Genomic DNA, 19974 nt, shown 5'->3' on the forward strand with positions numbered 1-19974 from the left:
CCTGCGCGTCCGGAGCCTGTGCTCCACAACGGGAGAGGTCACAGCAGTGAGAGGCCTGCGTACCGCAAAAAAGAAAAAAGAATTACCTATGGAGGAAGGTGAATGGGAAATAGAGAAAAAAATGAAATAGATGAACAAAAGGGGCTTTTTGCAGAATAATGAGGGTAGTATGCAATGACTAATTAATTCAACCCTATGCAACAACTGTAATATATTTAAAAAATTAAGAATGAGGTCTAAAAGCAACTACATATTGGGAAGGTATGGGGGTGGGACAAGAGCTGTGTTATGGGTTGAATTATGTACCCCTCAAATTCGTATGTTGAAATCCTAAGCCCCAGTACCTCAGAATGTAATGGTATTTGGAAATGGGGTCACATGGTAGATGTAATTAGTTAAGATGAGGTCATTATGGTGAGCCCTAACCTAATATGACTGGTATTCTTATAAAAAGGGGAAATTTGAACATAGAGACATGAACCCAGGAAGACAACCATGTGAAGATGAACGCAGATTGTGGGGGTAGGGTGGGGGGGCGAGGGTGGAGGGGATGCTTCTACAAGCCAAAGAAGCCCAAAGATTTCCAGAAAACTACCAGAAGCTAGGAACAGATTCTTCTTTACAGCTTTCCAAAGGAACCAACCCTAGAGACACCTTGATTTCAGACTTCCAGCCTCCAAACTGTAGGACAATAGGTTTCAATTGTTATTGTTTAAGCTACCAAGTTTGTGGTGCTATTTTGTTACAGCAGCCCTAGTAACCATGTCAAGGTGTGCTGAGGAGGAAATTACTCTTTTCTGACCCATAACTGGATTATGAATTCCCAGGATTTGGACTGAATGTGAGTTGGTAGTTACCTTCCCCTCTGTACTCAGAACTTGGTGATGTTTATTTTCCCAGACAATATCTCTCCAAATTAAGCATTTCTCATATTTTGAATTTTCATTGAGAAATATTCAAGACTTCCTCATCAAAATGGCAATATTTGGACTGGATCAAGACAAGCTTTATTTTGGGATTTTATCCATTTATCACAAATTCCTCTCCTGTGCCCACTTCAATAGTCAGGTTCATAACCCCCATATTCCATTGGTCACAAAGGAGCTAAAATGATTAAAAAGGCTTAATCTGAGAACAGAAGGTAACAGCTAAAATTAGTGGTTCTATGTATGATGGAGGTGACTGCAGAAACCTTTAAGTTGATAGCCAATATTTACTTTAGCTTATACTGTCCGCTGTTCCTAGGTCCTGGGTTTTCCTCCCCGTCAACACTCACCTCTGAGGAAATTCCAAGTTAGAGAGGTCCAAGAAATTTTTGTGTAGCTGCTTTTCTGCTGCCATCTGGTGCCTTTCCTCAGCCCCTCTCCCCATTATGTCATGGCAACCTGAAAATAAGTTGTTGCCTAAGTAACTATACACACATCATTCCCATACCTTCCATACTTTTCTCCTCTTCCTCCTCCAATGACATGCCAGTTTCTGAATCCTCATAATTCTGTTCTTCATCAGAGAACTCCATGGTTTCAGAATACAAAGAGTCCTCTTTGCTGTCATAGATAATGTACTCTGGGTCATCATAAGCATCCTCTTCCATGGGGGTGTCTGCATCTTCAGAGTACCCAACAGATTCTAGATATTCCTCTTTTCCTAAGCGTAAAGAATCATCTGGCTCCTCATATCTCTGTTCATCCTGTAAATACTCAATAGTTGCTGGAAATTCACATTCAACATTCTCAACCAATTGCAGAGATGTGAATTTTGGTGTGTTGTATTCCTTCTCATTTTCCCTTGAGGACCAAGCAGTTTCCCGATAACCAGCCTTCTTGTCCGTGAAAGACTCAGAGGTTTCCAAATCCAAGTGTTCTTTCTCTTTGAAGGACATGGTGATCTCAGGATTCTCAGGCTCTTTCTCTCCAGGAATAAAAAATACCTTCCCTGCTTACCCCCACAGGTTGCGGTGGCTCTATATACTCATGTTTTAAAAGTTCTGGAAAGAATAGGAAAGGTTGGGCGATTTTTATTTTCTTTTTTTGAAATTAACAGATGTTATATAATAACTTGACTTTCCATGACCTCAAAGCATCATCTCCTTTATTTCACTGTATAACAGGAATACCTACTACCTCCTACATAAACGGCAACGACTCAACTGTCAGAACTTCCTCCCACTGAAAAATATCAGATCACACTCCTGCCTTGCTCAAAAGTTCGAGTCTTTCACAGCAAACTCAAAGGGTAAATAAGTGAAATAGAAAACTTGAATCCTGTGTTTACTTGTGGATTTACTGTGACCCCAAACCAGCTCAGACTACATAAGGCCATTGCTAATGAAATCTGATCCTAATAATTTCTAATCAAGAAGCAAATAGCTCTGATTTGGAATAAGTCCTGGAAATAACAAGACCTATTTCTCTAAGCATACAGGTCCTGTACTACATTAGAGACCATTAACATTAATCTTTTTATCTGAGCCTCTGCCTCTCTAACATCTCTTAAAATAATCTTCACTATTTTTTAGAAAAGGAGCTACACCTGTCTCTGGTAGTAATTTACAAAACTGCTAAACAATTCATTCTGGAAGAAGTGCGCCCTCATTTGCCACTAATTATCTTTGAACGTTGAAAAATTAGAATTTGATTTGCTCCAGAAAACTTAAGTTCTGCTGGCATTCTTCTCACAGAGAAAACGAAGTTGTGGACTTTCCTGGTGGTGCAGTGGTTAAGAATCCGCCTGCTAATACAGGGGACACAGGTTTGATCCCTGGTCCGGGAAGATCCCACATGCCGCAGAGCAACTAAGTCCGTGCGCCACAACTACTGAGCCTGCGCTCTAGAGCCTGCGAGCCACAACTACTGAAGCCCGCACGTATAGAGCTTGTGCTCCTCAACAAGAGAAGCCACTGCAGTGAGAAGCCCATGCACCGCAATGAAGAATAACCCCCGCTCGACGCAACTAGAGAAAACCCATGCGCAGCAACGAAGACCCAACACAGCCAAAAATAAATTAAAAAAAAAAAAATGAAGTTGCTAATCTACTACATATGTGTGTTAAAAATTATTTTTCCTATATTTTCAAAATGGCTATACTAAGTGAAAGATGCAGCTTTTGGTCTTGAGGTTGTTAATACCCATGAATTCACTTACTTCATAAGGAAATCCTGATGTGTCACTAACAGTAGTCTCTTTCCAACTATGAGTATTTCAGAATGTCACTGCCAGAATAAGTTTATACTACCACTAAAACAAGTGCAGGTTTTGGGGACATTCCCTGGTGGTGCAGCATGTAAGACTCCATGCTCCCAATGCAGGGGGCCCAGATTTGATCCCTGGTCAGGGAACTAGATCCCACATTCATGCTGCACCTAAGAGTTAGCATGCCACAACTAAGGAGCCCACCTGCCACAACTAAGACCCAGTACAACCAAATAAAATAAATAAATATTTAAAAAAAAAACACAAAAACAATTGCAGCTTTTGGATTGAGTTTGAACAAAAAATTATAAATCCCCTAAAACAATAAGATACATCATTCCCTGCATTTTAAATCTTGGACACTTTTCCCTTTTATCATATTTCAGTGAAAATTATCTCCAGGAGAATGACAAATGAAAATAAAGGTAAAATTTTTCTTTTTTTCAGGAAATCTGCCTCCTCCCTCTCAGCCCAAAAAAGTGTAGAAATTTAACTTACCGTGATTTAAGTCCCAAATGGTAGCTGACTCTGAAAAAGTACTAAGTAGGGCTTCCCTGGTGGCGCAGTGGTTGAGAATCTGCCTGCCAATGCAGGGGACACGGGTTCGAGCCCTGGTCTGGGAAGAGCCCGTGAGCCACAACTACTGAGCCTGCGCATCTGGAGCCTGTGCTCCGCAACAAGAGAGGCCGCGATAGTGAGAGGCCCGCACACCGCAATGAAGAGTGGCCTCCACTTGCCGCAACTAGAGAAAGCCCTCGCACAGAAACGAAGACCCAACACAGCCAAAAATAAATAAATATTAAAAAAAAAAAGTACTAAGTAAACAGTTGACAAAAAGCTGACCGCTCACTTCTCCCTTTTTCTGTACCAAAATTAATAGCTTCCAACTTTTCTTCATGGGATCTGTAATATTCTCCAGAATCTCATACTCTTCCTCAGAAATTAGCCTCTGAGAGGTTAATGTATCTAAGATACAATCAGGATCTTGTTGGAGGAGTTCAAGTAACTTTTTTCATTCTTTTTCTATGATTTCTGAGGGAACACTCCCAGTAGCCAATGTTCCTGTTCTCTGCAGAGTAGGAAATGAACTATGAAATAGTTCCAATGCATAAATACAAGTTTGGGGGGAGTTTTTTTGTTTTTGTTTTGTTTTTTTTTAAGGCAAAGAGTAATTCTATTTGGCAAAGATTAATTATGTCAATGATGCCTAGTGTTGGAGAGGGTGGATAGAAACAAGCCAAAGCAGAGGGGGAACCCAGCCCTCAGCCCCCACGGACCCTGGCTCCCTGTAGGTTATTTATCGTTTTTTGACGACTTGACTCAGTTTCATATGACTTAGCCCCTGAGCACTCCTCTGAGAAGCCTCTCTTGAACTTCAGATTGGACTAGGTATTCTCTACTCTGGGCTCTATCTGCGATAATAAGAATGTGAACTGATTAACCGTTTTGGAGAGAAATCTGTCAATATGCAGCAATAAATAAATAAATGTGACAGATAAAAATCAAAATTCATACCATTCAGTGCAGCAATTCCACTGCACTGAATAGGAAATTATCTTATGGAAATAATCAGACAAATGCCCAAAGATGTATGTGCAAGAATCTGCATTACAACATTTTTATAACAGCAGAAAATTGAAAATAACTCAAATATCCACAAATTGGGGGTTTATGGAACAAATGTTGATACATCAACAATGGTGTTACCTAATCAGGTCTGGCTGTTCACCACTCAAAAAATCAATACTTGAGGGACTTCCCTGGCTGCACAGTGGTTAAGAATCTGCCTGCCAATGCAGGAGACACAGGTTCGATCCCTGGTCTGGGAAGATACCACATGCCCGTGCGCCACAACTACTGAGCCTGCGCTCTAGAGCCCACGAGCCACAACTACTGAGCCCACGTGCCACAACTGCTGAAGCCTGTGCACCTAGATCCCATGCTCCACAACAAGAGAAGCCACTGCAATGAGAAGCCCGTGCACTGCAACGAAAAGTAGCCCCTGCTCACTGCAACTTCACTGCGCAGCAATGAAGACCCAACACAGCCATAAATAAATAAAGGTTAAAAAAATATATATGCGAGAGAGAGAGAGAGAGAGAGAGAGAGAGAGAGAGATGTTGTTAGGAAAGTTGCTTTTAATCAGAATGCTGGCAATCTGGGGAGATGGTGGACTCAGTGTCCCCAAAATCCACCTCTGAAACTTATGCTTGGCCATGAAAGTTTTTATAGGGAAAAAGGGAAGTAATCTCAATCATTGAGATAGGGGGTGGGAGTCGCCATCCCCCACTGTGTGCAGACTTGTATGCAGGCTTGTCAACTTCCTGTGATTTTTCTTTAGATGCTATCTTGTTCACACAGTTTGTTTGCAAGATTACTGAAGGGGAAGCTAGGGAAGAGATCTGGTCATCTGTTAATTACTTATTCTTCATTTCAGTTTCTTTGATCTATAGAAAGAACCAACAGATTAGGCAACGTATTGTATGATCAAGATTTGAAAAGCATGCTAGGGCTGGAGATGAGTAGAGCATGGGGGTGCCTGGTTTCAGGTTAGTGACAAGGCAAAAGGGGCCTCCTGCAGAGAGGTCTTTCCTGCAAAAAGCTTTCTCCTGCCAAAAGCTGCTTACAAATCCCCACTTGTCAGAACATCATTCCATTTCTACGAGATCATGGGCGAAGGTCTGTCTTCTGTAACTTCTTCATTCTGACAAAGGGCACCATATTCTTAGAGTAGAAGATGTCAGCACGGGTTTGCAGCATCTCTTTGCTGACAATTTTAGTTGCCCACTTACATATGCAGGCAGAACAAGCTACAATTATTTTGATGCCCACCAATATATAGATTATTATGAGCAATAGTGTTAATCCCATTCTCTTAAGGCCAGTTCTTGGAATTGTACTAGCCATAGATTCAGTACTGCTCAAGTTAGAGCAGCTTATGTCATGGCTACAATCTAGTCATCATGCAATTAATTTTCCCCTCTGGTGGCAGTTATAGTATCTGTAAAACAACTCAGCAATGTGCATCAGACACGGAGTCTGTGACTCTATTGTCCTAATCATTAATGGCTTGAGCTTGCTGTTTTGCGACTCAGGGAGGCCTGGGAGACTTCAGCTTTTCTATAAACAAGAGGTAGGAGACATGAAGGAGCCTTTGTGCTTGGGATGGGGTGGGAGTGGGGTGCAGAGTTCTGCTCAGTTCCAATGCAATACCAAAATGAAGTTAAAAGTGATGAAGTAGGGACTTCCCTCGCAGTCCAGTGGTTAAGACTTTGCCTTCCGATGCAGGGGGTGCGAGTTCGATCCCTGGTCAGGGAGCTAAGACCCCACATGACTCATGGCCAAAAAACCAAAACATAAAAGAGAAGCAGTATTGTAACAAATTCAATAAAGCCTTTAAATAGATAAATAAATAAAAGTACAAAAGCTACAAAACCGTCTGCCCTCATCCCATATACCACAAAAAAAAAAAAAAGAAAAAAAAGGATGACATAAATCTACACATATTGACAAGTAGTGATACCCATGATATATTATGGAAAATGGCAAGTTATAGATCCCATTTTTATTTAAAAAGTTAATATGTGTATAGTGTATGTATACAATATGTGTATATACATATACATTATATTTAAAAGAAGACAGCCAGGAAAGAGATACTCCAATTGTAACACTGGTATCTCTGGTGATATGATTACAGTGGTATTCATACCTTCTACTTTAAATATTTCTATTTATTTTAATAGTTTACATTTTTTGTCTTGTTAGCTGACTTTAATTTTTTTAAAACTATCTAGTTGGGGGCTTCCCTGGTGGCGCAGTGGTTGAGAGTCCGCCTGCCGATGCAGGGGACACGGGTTCGTGCCCCGGTCCGGGAGGATCCCACATGCTGCGGAGCGGCTGGGCCCGTGAGCCATGGCCGCTGAGCCTGCGCGTCCGGAGCCTGTGCTCCGCAACGGGAGAGGCCACAGCAGTGAGAGGCCCGCGTACCGCAAAACAAAAAAAAAACAAACAAAAAAAACTATCTAGTTGGTTTTTATTTTCAGTTATAGTTCACAAGAACCTGAAAACAATCTAAATAACTATCAACAGGACTGGATGAGTAAACTGTGGTATCTCATATAATGTAATATACAGCATTGAAAAAGAATGAACTTCAGTGACCCACAGCATACATAAATAAATCATAACAATATTAAGGGGAAATTTTAAGTCCCCAAATATTATATGTTGCATGACACCCTTTTCGAAAAGCTCAAAATAATGTAAATACAGATACATACACACACATTTTAGGAATACACATGGAATCGGTATAATTATATAAAATGAGAAGTACGGAAATGGGCTTCAGAAGGATGGCTACCTTGGTTAGGGGAGGTTAGGGATGGGATGGGATTGGAGGACAGGGAAATCATGGAGTTAGACATAGGATATCATCTGGGAATGAGTTTATAGGTGTTTATTAAATTATTAAAGGTAAATAGTTAAACGTGTAAGTGAAAGCAGGCCATGCATGGACCAATGCTGAGCATAACAAAGGAAAATGATTTATTAAATTCTGGCGTCCCTAAGGTTGAAAAAGAATATGAGAATCCATATATGACATTAAAAATTAACTTTAGGTTGAGAGTTTTAAAATGTGTCACAAAGGTATGGGTTTCAAGAGATGTATCCCACCTAATACTAACAGTTTGATTGGCAATGTTAGTAGGTTTGCCAATCTTTTTTTTTAATTCAACTTGGTTGGTAAGGTATTCTAATAACCAGCTTCTCAAACCCCATCTCCTCCCCACTGCTCCCCATAAATACCCTCCTCTCCCACAAGAACCTGCTCCAGGAGATCTCAAAGCTGATGGGAAGAAAAGTGTTTATTAGAAGTTGCATATTTCACAGTAAAATGTAAATTTAGGGGAGGAAGTTTAAATTCAGTTCCTTGGTAACAGGAAATCTGCATGGCACACACTTTGAATGCAAATGGAAGTGAACAGGAAGGGGGCAGGGCAAAACCTTTAAAAGAATAACATAGCCCGAGGTCCAAGATGGTAGACTAGTCTAATTCCACTAGACCTTGAGTCTCAGTATATGCTCATTGTAACACATCTGCAAGCTAAATGACACACCCTTAGGCGCCATGACAGTTCCAAGGCCAAACATAAAGGTCAAAAAGTAGGCCTGGGCTTCCCTGGTGGCACAGTGGTTAAGAATCTGCCTGCCAATGCAGAAGACACAGGTCTGAGTCCTGGTCCGGGAAGATTCACATGCCGCGGAGCAACTAACCCCGTGAGCCACAACTACTGAGCGCGTGTGCTGCAACTACTGAAGCCCGCGCACCTAGAGCCTGTGCTCCACAAGAGAAGCCACCGCAGTGAGAAGCCCGCGCGCCGCAACGAAGAGTAGCCCCCGCTCGCCGCAACTAGAGAAAGCCCGCACACGGCAACGACCAAAGCAGCCAAAAATAAATACATATTTATTTAAAAAAAAGTAGGCCCAATTCCTAGAAATCCCCACCCCTTCCCCCAAATAGCTGGAATACTCCTCCTACTCATTAGCCTATGAAACTACCCACCCCTAAAAAACCTGACAACCCCATACCCTGGTGCCTTTCTCGCCTTCTGATATGGCTCACACTCTGTGGAGTGTGTTTCTCTCTAAATATATCAACTTCTTACCTATCACTTTGTCGCTCACTGGATTCTTTCTGTGATGAGACATCAAGAAAAGACCGTGGGTCTAAATCCTGAGACCAGGTGTGTGATCTCAGTTAAAACACCGCGGGTTCAAGTCCCAATCTGGGTTTTGGCTGGGTTCGAGTCCCAATCTGAGTTACACGGTTTCAGAAGTGAGCTGGGGGAAGGGTGGCCAGGAGATGAAGATTTGAAAATACATCCTTCTGGGCTTCCCTGGTGGCGCAGTGGTTGAGAGTCCGCCTGCCGATGCAGGGGACACGGGTTCGTGCACCGGTCTGGGAAGATCCCACATGCCGCGGAGCGGCTGGGCCCGTGAGCCATGGCCGCTGAGCCTGCGCGTCTGGAGCCTGTGCTCCGCAACGGGAGAGGCCACAACAGTGCGAGGCCCGCATACCGCAAAAAATAAAAAATAAAAATAAAAAACAAAAAAAGAAAATATATCCCTCACATCAAATACAGTGAAACAGGTGTAAAAATTTTGTTTGCAGCTAGGAGTTTAAATTATGTGATTTTTTCTTAAAGAGAAAAGTCAGCACTAATTTCACCTATTGTAGGAAAAGAAGGCAGGTCAAGTCAAGAGACCTGAACTATATCAGAATAACAGATGCAAGATTTATGAAGTCTCTATCACTCTGTCAAAAGGCAAAACACCGTAAGTAACAGCAGAGATTGCAACAGGGAAGACCCAATTTTGACTCCATGTTGGATCTGTTTATTTGACTTTAGCATTTACTTCTCGTAGCTTTTGTTATTATAATCATACATAATGGACTGCCTCAGGGAACCCTACCCACCTGTGAATGGCTGCAAGAAAGAAGAAATTAACCATCCCCTCCCGGAGGCTGGTCATTCCAGAAGATGTTCATCCTTTTTACTTTACTTCCTCCCCGCATCTCCCTCTCTATTCTGCCTTTTTACTTTACTTCCCTCTCTAATTCTATGAAAGAAACTGGCATCCAGACCCCGCTAAGTTGGTTTTTTGGGGACCCTAGTCCGCCATCTTTTCAGTCCGCCAGCTTTCCAAATAAAGTCGTATTCTTGGCCTCAACACCTCGTCTCCCAGTTTATTGGCCTGTCGTGCGGCGAGCAGAGTGAGCTTGGACTCTGTAACAAAAGCATCTGTTTCAGAAGTCATTCCTGCCGACCTAAACCTGGCATTTGGATAGAAATGATCTCGGCTTGTGGGATCCTCCTGGACCGGGGCACGAACCCGTGTTCCCTGCACCGGCAGGCGGACTCTCAACCACTGCGCCACCAGGGAAGCCCAACACTATAGTGTTTTGAATGAAGTACAGATGTCCAAGCCCCATCCAAAGATGCTGAACCAGATTTCCTCACGGTAGAGTTTAGGAAACTTTAACAAGTTCCACGTCTGATTCCTTGGCATAACAAGATTGGGGATCAAATCCTTTGCCTCTAAAGTACTATAGTTAGAAAAAACATTATTTGCCTTTCTCTTCATATCCTGAGCCCAGCTCCGTCCTCCTAGCAACCTCTCAGCGATGATCAGCGTCAGCCGAAAGCTTCCGGCGGGACTGCGGAAGAACCTGGCAAAGAACCCCAGTCCTAATCCGAACCCTTCACAGACGCCCACCCAGGACCCAGAAAACTGTGAGCCCCGCCCCTCTGAACCTTCTATTGGCCCCGCTTGGCTCGGGATCCTCCTCTCGACTCCACCCACGCTGCAGCAACGGACGCTTGAGAGCGGTGCACCGCGTCCCGCCGGAAGTACTTTCCTGGGCGGAAGCTTCTGAGCGCGATATAGCGGAAGTGCCTTCGAATTTGCTCTCTTTGGCCTCGGCGGCAGAAGCGAGATGGTGAGTTGTTTGCAAGGGCTGTCGGAATCGGCTTCCATCCTAGCGCCCTGCGCCGCGTTCCTTGCTATCCGTGGGGGCCCGGCAAGGTTTCCGATAAGGGGAGCCGGTGGGCAGGAAAGGGACTTGAGGTGGCCCTCGAGAGGCAGAAGAATGGCCCCTATCTGTCTGGGAGTGCGGGGCCTGCAGTCGTGGAGCTGCAGCTGCTCTAGGCACCTTGCTTCTGTCTGAACTTTGGGGAGCCTGCGCAGCCCTGTCTGCCTATGGGAAAGGACAGAAGAAGCATAGTTTGAGAGTGGTTCTGTACGCCAAGGAATCGTTGGCGGTGGTCTCTGGGCGGGAGCTCTTAGATTTTGGAGTAGGAGTGGTAGGAAAACCACGTTATCTCGTCTTTTTCATTATATCTTTTTTTTTTTAATAATGTAGCGGATTTCAAAACACAGCACCTCTTGCAGGGGGCATTAGATGACGTGAAATTCCGATAGAGGTCTCTGATTTAGCATTTAAGGAAAGTCAGACTCTGCTATGTTTATAGCATTTGAATTGTTAATACATTGCAGTCGACTTGAAAACATGTAAATAAAATAAATACACCACATTTTAAACAAAAAGAAAAGTCAGACTCCCACAGTTTGAGACCTTGTGGTTGTCATGAAATCTTATCAATAGTTTCTTTAACTGAAAACGTAAGAACGTGTGTAGAAATTGCTAGATTGAAGAATCGTCTGTTCCCTTAACTTGTAGACGAAGGGAACGTCCTCGTTTGGAAAGCGTCGGAATAAGACGCACACGTTGTGCCGCCGCTGTGGCTCTAAGGCCTACCACCTTCAGAAGTCGACCTGTGGTAAATGTGGCTACCCTGCCAAGAGGAAGAGGAAGTGTAAGTGCATGTTTACTGAACTCTGATAGAGTGTATCATGGCGTTGAGAATTCTCCCGTGTTTGTTTTGTACCTCAGTGGGGCATGACTGAGCATTTGGTGGCCCCTAGCAGAATGGGGCATCTGTATAGCGATGAAGTGGGGTTAAAACCCAAGGCGGGCATTTTTAAGTATATTGACCGACAGAGCTTACAAGGTGTGTGGGGAAAACCGTTTACAACCTTCACCTGAACGTGTGTTTTAGATAACTGGAGTGCTAAAGCTAAAAGACGAAATACCACCGGGACTGGTCGAATGAGGCACCTAAAAATTGTATACCGCAGATTCAGGTACAGTTTTTATGTTTCAGTGGTAGTTGGTTCTGTGAGCTTGCATAATTATCCTCTCAAATGCCCTGGTTGGTGGGATGAGGTGTTAGCAAGGGATTTTTTTCTTCTGCCACCATAAACTTCAGATCAGTTAGTTTAGATCTTGTGAATATTTCAGTAAACAGTAGTATGAACTATACATGCTGGGGCTTAGTTGGAGCTAGACTCCAGAAAATGTGATGACATTTGATAGCATACCTACATTTCACTTTCCTACCAAAATTTGTCAAGATAATCGTGCATAAAGGAGACTTTGGGGTTTTGTGGCTTTGGGCAAATGTGCTATAGAAAACTGTCAGTTGCTATTGCGTTTGTGTAGAAAGAAATTTTATAGTCTTGTATTACTTAAAGACAGGCCTTAGAGTTTTAATTTCAGCCCCCATCTAGACTAAACAGAAACTGCATTTTAGTGGTAGCTTTTGAGGGGTTAACCCACGTAAGGTCTCAGCTGAGGTGATATCTTTGTTGGGGAGGGCGGTTGTCCTGTGCAGTGTAGGATATTTAGCAGAATTTCTGACCTACTGCTGAATTCCTGGTTTTCAAATTTTAAAAAACCTGAAGACAGTTTGGGGGTTTGTAAACACAACACCCTTAGATGTGCTTGTGTTCATTTGCTAAAGTGACCTTTCTGTGCGCTTTGCGCTTCATAATGTGTAAGACTATTATACAGTAGTATAGGCTTAGGATTCAGTGGTCTGCTAGTTCAGTGTAAGAGTTAAGAGCATGAAGTGAAGCCAACTTCAACCTGTCTGTCCCTCAAAAGAGGGATAACGGTACACTTCAAGTAGGTGTTAATATTAAATGAGTTACCTTATAGAGTAGTTAAGCAGTTGAGAAAATGTCTACCATTAAACACATTGTTTTTCCTTGGCTAAAGGAAAGTAGGATCTCTGGCTCGTAATTTAAGAACTCGTTTTCACAAATGCCTTAGGAATCTTAAGTGGTGGGGAAATACTGGCCCAGTGATCAGTACAACCAAATATGTTGCCCTTTTTTCTTCTTTTTTCCAATTAAAGTTATCTGTGTTCCTGAAATGGCTACCTTGAAGCAGAAGGAAGTAAATACTGCAGCTTATCAGTGATGTTGTAAAAATAAATGTCTGAACATATGAATTCAATATTGATTTCAGATTTAACTGAGATAAGCTCATAAAAGTCTGTTATAGCAAAAATTAAAATGTATGCATTGGCATTGCTGAAGTAACTGTTCTTGTTTTTAACGGTGCAGGCATGGATTCCGTGAAGGAACAACACCCAAACCCAAGAGGGCAGCTGTTGCAGCATCCAGTTCATCTTAAGGATTTCAATTATTAGTCACGCAATAAATGTTCTGGCTTTGAAAAACTGTCTGGTGTGCTAAGGTATTTTTAATAGGCTTGTATCAATGATTTGTATAGGTTTGCGAATGGGACAGCTTAAAATCAGATTTACTTGTTAAGTGGCTGTTTTGGAACAGTAACTTCTGAACTGGGTTGTGATACTGCTTAAGAGGACAAGGAACAAGCAGAATTCCAGGATTCCTTCAAGCAGACAACACTGGCATATGATGTGAAGAATATAGTGAATTTACAAGTACAATTCTTAGTACAATACATATGGATATTTAAAATGTTAGAGTGAGTGAAAGAGCATAACTTAATTTCTTTTAGGAACATCTATGGTCTTTGGGGAATGGTTATCAATCGTTACGATAGGCTTTGGAGTACCGGTGAGAACGTGAAGGTTAGGAGTTAAATGAACTCTATTTTAGAAAGGTGATTTTTTTCTTTTTTCTTAAAATGTTTACTGGAGTATAGTTGGTTTACAATATTGCGTTAGTTTCTGGTGTATAGCAAAGTGATGCAGCTATACATATACTTTTTCAGATTTTTGGAAAGGTGATCTTAACTGTTGCTTGGCACCTAGGTTATAGGCTGTGCATGCCGTTTAAGGTGGTCAGCTAAGTGAAAAACAAGCTGACCTGCTCAGTGTGAGTCAACAACAAAATATGGAAGAAAGTTTGTAGGGCCATGGCAAATACAGTGGATTGAGTAGAATGTAAAGGAAGGCCAAGTATAAACTTATATTTGTAGGCTAAAGGCAATGATAAATAGATCCCTGGAATTAATTTAACCCTTAGCTGGGTGATCATTGATTTTCGGTGCTCTGAATTTTTTTGCCTTGCTTTCCCAGTTCTAGTGTTACTGCCATTTGAAGTGAAGACAAGGCTGACTTTGTTGGACTGCTGAATGAGAGAATAGAACATTAATTAAACAGCATAAGTGTTGGAACAACTGGCATAAAACAGCAGTGTGGCCAAGCTGTGCTCTCCTAGCTTTTAGCTTCCCATTGTATTAAGTATAACGTCCTTAACCTGACCTTGAAGGGGTCTTCATCATCATCGCTGCCTCACCAATCTTACCTTTAGAATGCATTCCCAAAATTCTAGCTAATTCCTTTCCTCCCGCTTTTTTCCTAACTCATCCTTCAGGTCTTAGCTTACATTTAACTTTTACAGAAGACACTGCTGATCTAAATCTACATTGGGCTTCCTCCCAATATGTGAGACTCAACATAATGACTCAGTACTCTGTACTTTAGGGATGCATAATTGAGAGCATGGTTCCTGGATCCAGCTGACATGTGATTTTACTGCTGTGCCTGTGCCGCAGTTGTAACTGGAGGTCTTAACATTATGGGCTTCCGAGTTCAGTGAGTGAAGGTGCTTCTACAGTGGCTGCGGCCTAAAGTTGGTATAGTAGGTTCAAGTTTATGAAATTGCTTTTGACCTACAAAAATAGTGGTTTTAATATATTTTGGCTTCAGAGTACTGAAATAATCTAACTTGGTGTTAAGATCTTTCTGAAATCTTCCAGTGTTAACTAATGGTTGATTCCTGAGTGATGGAGAGGCCCATTAAGATAGGTAATGCCCAGGATGGAATAAATATTAGGCCTTGAGGTGAATGGGCACTGACCTGAAGACGTGGAATTTCTGAATCCTGGGCCAGAAAACAATTGGCACAAAGGGGTTGTGAGAGAGGTGGGCAGTGATGCATTAAGAAAGGCCTGTGTATTTGAGTGTAAGGGGAGCTTATCTCTTGTTTGCCAGTGCCTATGACCGTTGACAGACAGGTTGGGTTTCAGTGGGAAATTGTCTGATGCAATGGTAAGTATCTCCATAGATCATAGGTGGCTCACAGACCAATTGAGGCTGCTCCAATCACAGGTAAAATTAATTTTAAGACTCAGGGAGCAGCAGTGGGAGGGAGACGGAGCTGGGTTAACACATTCAGTATAGAATGCAATCAGGTGGATTCAGTCATTGAATACTAGTTTGCAGGAAGTTCACATCTGACGTATCTCATGTCCTGAGGGTCAAAGTTGGTTTGGACAGTGGGCCTCAATCTGACAAAAGATGCCTAGGGCCAATGCCACAACTAAGGAATTTGTGTTTCTTGGACAGAGGATACTCAGGACCAGATGGGTGTCACCAAAGGGTATCTGAAGTGAGACCCAGGAACATGTCTTAATGTTTTGTGTGTTTACTTGGCCTTTCAATCAGATACTGTGGTTTGTCAGGTCTAGAGAAGGTGAGGGGGTTGGTAAGAATCTAGAGGGTTGAGGATCATCAGATGTGGAAGGTCTTGAGTATTATACTAAGGAGTTTGGACTTTAGCTTGAAGCAATGATAAATCATTGGAAGGTTTTAAGCACACACAATGGCATGATTACTTATCATTAGCAAGATTAATATGGTGATGGGAGGTGATGGTATGGATGTGATACGTTTTGAAGCTGGAAAACCAGGCAACAGGTTCTTAAATAGTCTGAAAATCGTGAGGTTGTGGACTAAGGTAGCAGTGGGGCTGGCTGTAGGGGGGATGTCTCTACTGAGAACATGTAAAACTTGAATCAAAGGGAGTAGCTTCCAAGCCCCCTCTTCTGTATCAGGCTGTATGAGGCTTCCATGAGATCACATATATAAAAATATAGCGGGACTTCCCTGGTGGTCGAGTCGTTAAGACTCCATGCTCTCAATTCAGGGGGACTGGGTTCAATCCCTGGTCAGGGAACTAAGATCCCACATACTGCAACTAAGCCCGCGAGCCGCACCGGAGACCCAGAGCAGTCAAAAATGAATAAAAAAATAATAACTTAAAAAACAGCATTGTGTCTAGTGCGGTAGGCCTCAGAAATATTGGAGGTAGGAGTCTTGGATGTTTTGACTAGGGGGCAAGGAGGTGGTACATTCACTGGGAGGGAATATAGGGTGGAGGCAACAAGGGGGAAATTAAAGTTAGGTTTTGTTGCCTGTGCGATACCAAGAGGAAGTACATTGGAAGACGGTGAGTAAGCCTGGTGGCCGTTGAAGTGTAAAGCCTGGGCTAGAGGTCTGCATTTGGAAGTAATGAACAGAGTTGCGAAAGGGAACTGATTTTAGGGGTTAAAATGGTGAAGATATTTAAATGGAGGTATGAGGTGATGGTGAGACCTGGTAGGCATTTAGAAATGATGAGAAAAAAAGGACTTCCTTTTTTCTTTTTTTTTTTTTTTAAGGACTCAGTTTCTTGACTGATGAACTTCAGTAAACCATCCTTGACTCAGTAATGGTTGAAACCATTTGAAAATACAGATACTTAGAAAGAAAAGACAATTTGGAGAGGCTCAAGGAAAGATTTGGGGAGATGTCCATAGGAGACACGAGGAGAGAGAGTGGTTCATTAATTTGTTCAACATAATACATATGATGATGCTACTATGTGCTAGGCAATGTTAGAGATACAGTGGGAGCAACAACCGACATGGTTGAAGTTGACAGTTGACTCTAGTGGTTGCAGAAATAGCCCAGGAAGTAGGATAGGGTTGAAACCAAGTATTGTATGTGGCTGAAGCCAAGGAGAAAAAGATTTTAAAATTAAAAAAAAAAACCTTCCAGGATTTGCAAAATTTAGGTTAGTGTTTACTTCCATAAACCTTGTTTCAATAGAGCAGCGAGAACAAAGCCAACTTGCTAGAGGTTCAGGGGAGATTGGGCAATGAGAAACTAAGAGTTTAAAATTAAATATACTTCTGGAAGAACCTAGATGTTCTATGATTCCCTTTCATTTCTGTTGATACAGTGCCACTTATGAACCAGATCTAGTGACCTCTATGTGCCAGAAGCAGTTCTAGGCCAAGGAGATACAAGTGGAAAACAAGGCAGACAAGGGTCCTTGTCTGACAAAGATTTCAATAGCGTGTGTGTGTGTGTGTGTGTGTGTGTGTGTGTGTGTGTGTGTGTGTGTGTTGGGGGTTGACAGACCTAGAACAGGTAAGCAATTTCGGGTAGTGATAAGTGCTGTGAAGACAAAGATATAAAGAGTGTGATAGAGTGGGAGTGGAGGAACCTTTAGAAAGGTGGTTAAGCAAGTTAAATTATGGGAATTCTGTGGCGGTCCAGTGGTTAGGACTCTTCACTGCTGAGGGCCCGGGTTCAATCCTTGGTCAGGGAACTAAGATCCCAACCCTAACTTTTACCAAGTTAAATGATAAGGAGCTTTCTCTTGCTCATTCGTACTACATATGGATTGTATTTCATTCTTTTGTTGTTTTTTTTTTTCCTCAAAACAAAAGGTAGTTCAGATCATAATCTAAGAGAAGCACAGGGCAGAGGCTATCAACCTCAGGAACCAAGAATGGAATCTGAAGCAAAAGCTTCCTTGTATGGTAAGGTAGAGAGATGTCTTGTTCAAAGAAAATACCAGTGAAAAAAAAAATGGTTCTCATGTATGCAGGTGGCTTGTAGATTACCACAGGCATGGTATGTTGATTGAGGTAAAAACACAGTTCTTATTTTTGTGTCCTCATCTTTATACAGTGGAAATATGGTCCTGTGCCCCAGGATGAAGACTTGGTCTGACCCTTGTTTTTTTGGGTTATTCACACATAACAAAAAATATCCTCCAGTCATGATTAGTTGTAAAAAGTTTTATTTCAGTAAGTTATTTTTTTATTTCAAATAAAATTTCCAGTCCTTTATTATAGTCAAACTTCAAAATTGACTTAACCTTATCTCACATTTTCCAGCTTGGGCCTCCTTTGGGTTGGAGCCAGCAGTGGAGAAGGGGGCATGGTCCCTCTGATCTCAGCCTTCTCCCTGTATACATTCTCTGGGGCTTGTGAGCTGCAGTTGCACTCCTCAGTGGGGTTAAAGAGTAGACAGGAGGAGGAAGGAGAGGTGGGGGGATGGGGGCTGGTTCTTCCTTGGTTGGGTGGGTAAACAATGTCTGGACCCAGCAGATGATTAAACTTTTCCTCTCTTGAGCATTTGTATGACCTCTCCTGTAGTTGCCATCTTAATTCAGAATAGTCTTTGTGATTCCTTCCTAGCCCCTAGGATCCAACCTCTTTCTCCTGAGGTTTTCTCTACCTCTGAGGGCCCTACGGACAGGATTCAAAATTATCCCATGCTGTCCCTCTCTCCTGAGTGGCCCACATCTTGTCCACAGGAAACATTCCCACCTCCCTGGCCTGAACAAGTTCTTAAGTGCAGGGAGATCTCAGGCAGCAGCACTTTCCTGGCCCCCCACCAAAACAGTTGCAGGAAGCAAATTTTAAAGCTCTCTGAGTGGTTCCTTTGAAGTTTCCTTCCCTAGGTTTAGAGCTACAAGGTAGTAACCCCCTTTTCCAAGAAGGTTGAGTTGAATACTTAAAACTCCTCAAAGAAATTTCTTTACCAGTCTTTCCCTTGGACCCCTCTATATCCTTGATCTTGCTGAGGATTCTAAAGGCTGTGACCAGATGTAAACTATTATAGAATGGATGAACAACAAGGTCCTACTGTATAGCACAGGGAACTATATTCAATATCCTCTGATAAACCATAATGGAAAAGAATATTAAAGAATGCATATATATGTATAACTGAACCACTTTGCTGTACAGCAAAAATTAGCTCAACATTGTAAAACAACTATACTTCAATTAAAAAAAAAAGTTTCTTGTATACATTTCCTGTGTGTGTGTCTATCTGTCTGTCTAGTTTGGTACTTCGGGCCCACTGCAGTGAAAGCGCCAAGTCCTAACCACTGGACCACCAGGGAATTCAGAGCCCTAATCTAATAGTGTTACATTTATATAGCTCTGCAAATAAACATCTAACACATGTAAAAAGTGTGATTTGCCCCCAAAAATGTTTAAAGTGATTTGGACTCTAGAGTTATGTGGAGGAAATTAAGGTCTTTAGGGGAAAGGTCTTTTGTAAAAAAGACAACTGATAAAACGGTATTGGAGAAAGGTCCAACTTCCTTAAGTTACGGCAAGTGGTAGAGGTGGCTGAGGAAGAAGCAAATGGGATTAATACCAGGTGGCCAATAGTTTTGTTTCAGAAACACGACCATCTTGGGCAAATGGGAGGAAGGATGGCTTGTCAGTAAATGGCTCAGTCACCTCAAGAGTGGAGAGGGCATAGTCAGAGCAGAAACTTTATGGTCCCTGATTTGCAGGGGAGCAGCCCTCAGGAGAAGCAGCTCCCCAAGGCAGGAGAGAGACAGGAAGACTCAGAAGTACTGTTCAATTAGGATGACTGGAGAGAGAAACCTCTGGGAACATTGATCTCTGAGGTAGCACAGCATGGCGCAGTGCTTTTAAATTTGCAAGAGACTTGAGATGATGTAATAAAACTCCTTTATTTTGGAGAGGAACAAACTAAGGCACAGAGAGATGGTGAAAGGTATATATTTTCTTTTTCTGGTAATAAGGATTCTGACAATAGTGAGTGTTATTGGAATGCATTTAATTAATACAGACATTGTACAATGTAAGATTCCTTTTGTAGAAAATTTGTCTTTATTAAATAGAATACTTACTCATCTATGGTCTAGGTGTGGAACCACAGTGCTAGTCATACATCATATAGTACAGACATTAACATGTAATTTTAGCACTGGATTAACTCATTAAAGGTAATAGCAAGCTATTTTACGGTCATAGGGATCAGAGCAAATCTGCCCTTTCCTGATTCCTGTCCTCCCCCCCGCCAAAAAAGTCCTATGAGAGTATACTACAGAGTTT

At 42.2% G+C, this 19974-nt stretch overlaps 2 protein-coding genes and 1 non-coding gene across 3 annotated transcripts; 2 read left to right on the forward strand and 1 right to left on the reverse strand.

Moving 5' to 3' along the window:
- Positions 1-9: 9 nt before the first annotated feature.
- Positions 10-8906, reverse strand: LOC113617705 (caspase recruitment domain-containing protein 6-like). Its single transcript, XM_027101272.1, is given in 5 exon segments — positions 10-55; positions 1435-1928; positions 1930-1987; positions 3690-3806; positions 8864-8906. Coding segments are annotated over 5 exon segments (729 nt in total). The 3' UTR covers positions 10-38.
- Positions 8907-10593: 1687 nt separating this feature from the next.
- On the forward strand, positions 10594-13288 carry RPL37 (ribosomal protein L37). Its single transcript, XM_027101202.1, has 4 exons — positions 10594-10698; positions 11440-11575; positions 11819-11903; positions 13170-13288. Exons 1-4 carry the CDS (start codon positions 10696-10698, stop codon positions 13237-13239), a joined length of 294 nt encoding a protein of 97 aa, XP_026957003.1. The 5' UTR covers positions 10594-10695; the 3' UTR covers positions 13240-13288.
- LOC113617715 (small nucleolar RNA SNORD72) lies at positions 13011-13089 on the forward strand. Its single transcript, XR_003431725.1, has one exon. It is a non-coding gene; the product is annotated as a small nucleolar RNA SNORD72 (small nucleolar RNA).
- Positions 13289-19974: the final 6686 nt, after the last annotated feature.

This window comes from Aethalodelphis obliquidens, unplaced genomic scaffold, assembly GCF_003676395.1.
Source record: "Aethalodelphis obliquidens isolate GAN/ISIS:26980383/991018 unplaced genomic scaffold, ASM367639v1 scaffold4, whole genome shotgun sequence".
Classification (NCBI taxonomy): Eukaryota; Metazoa; Chordata; class Mammalia; order Artiodactyla; family Delphinidae; genus Aethalodelphis; species Aethalodelphis obliquidens.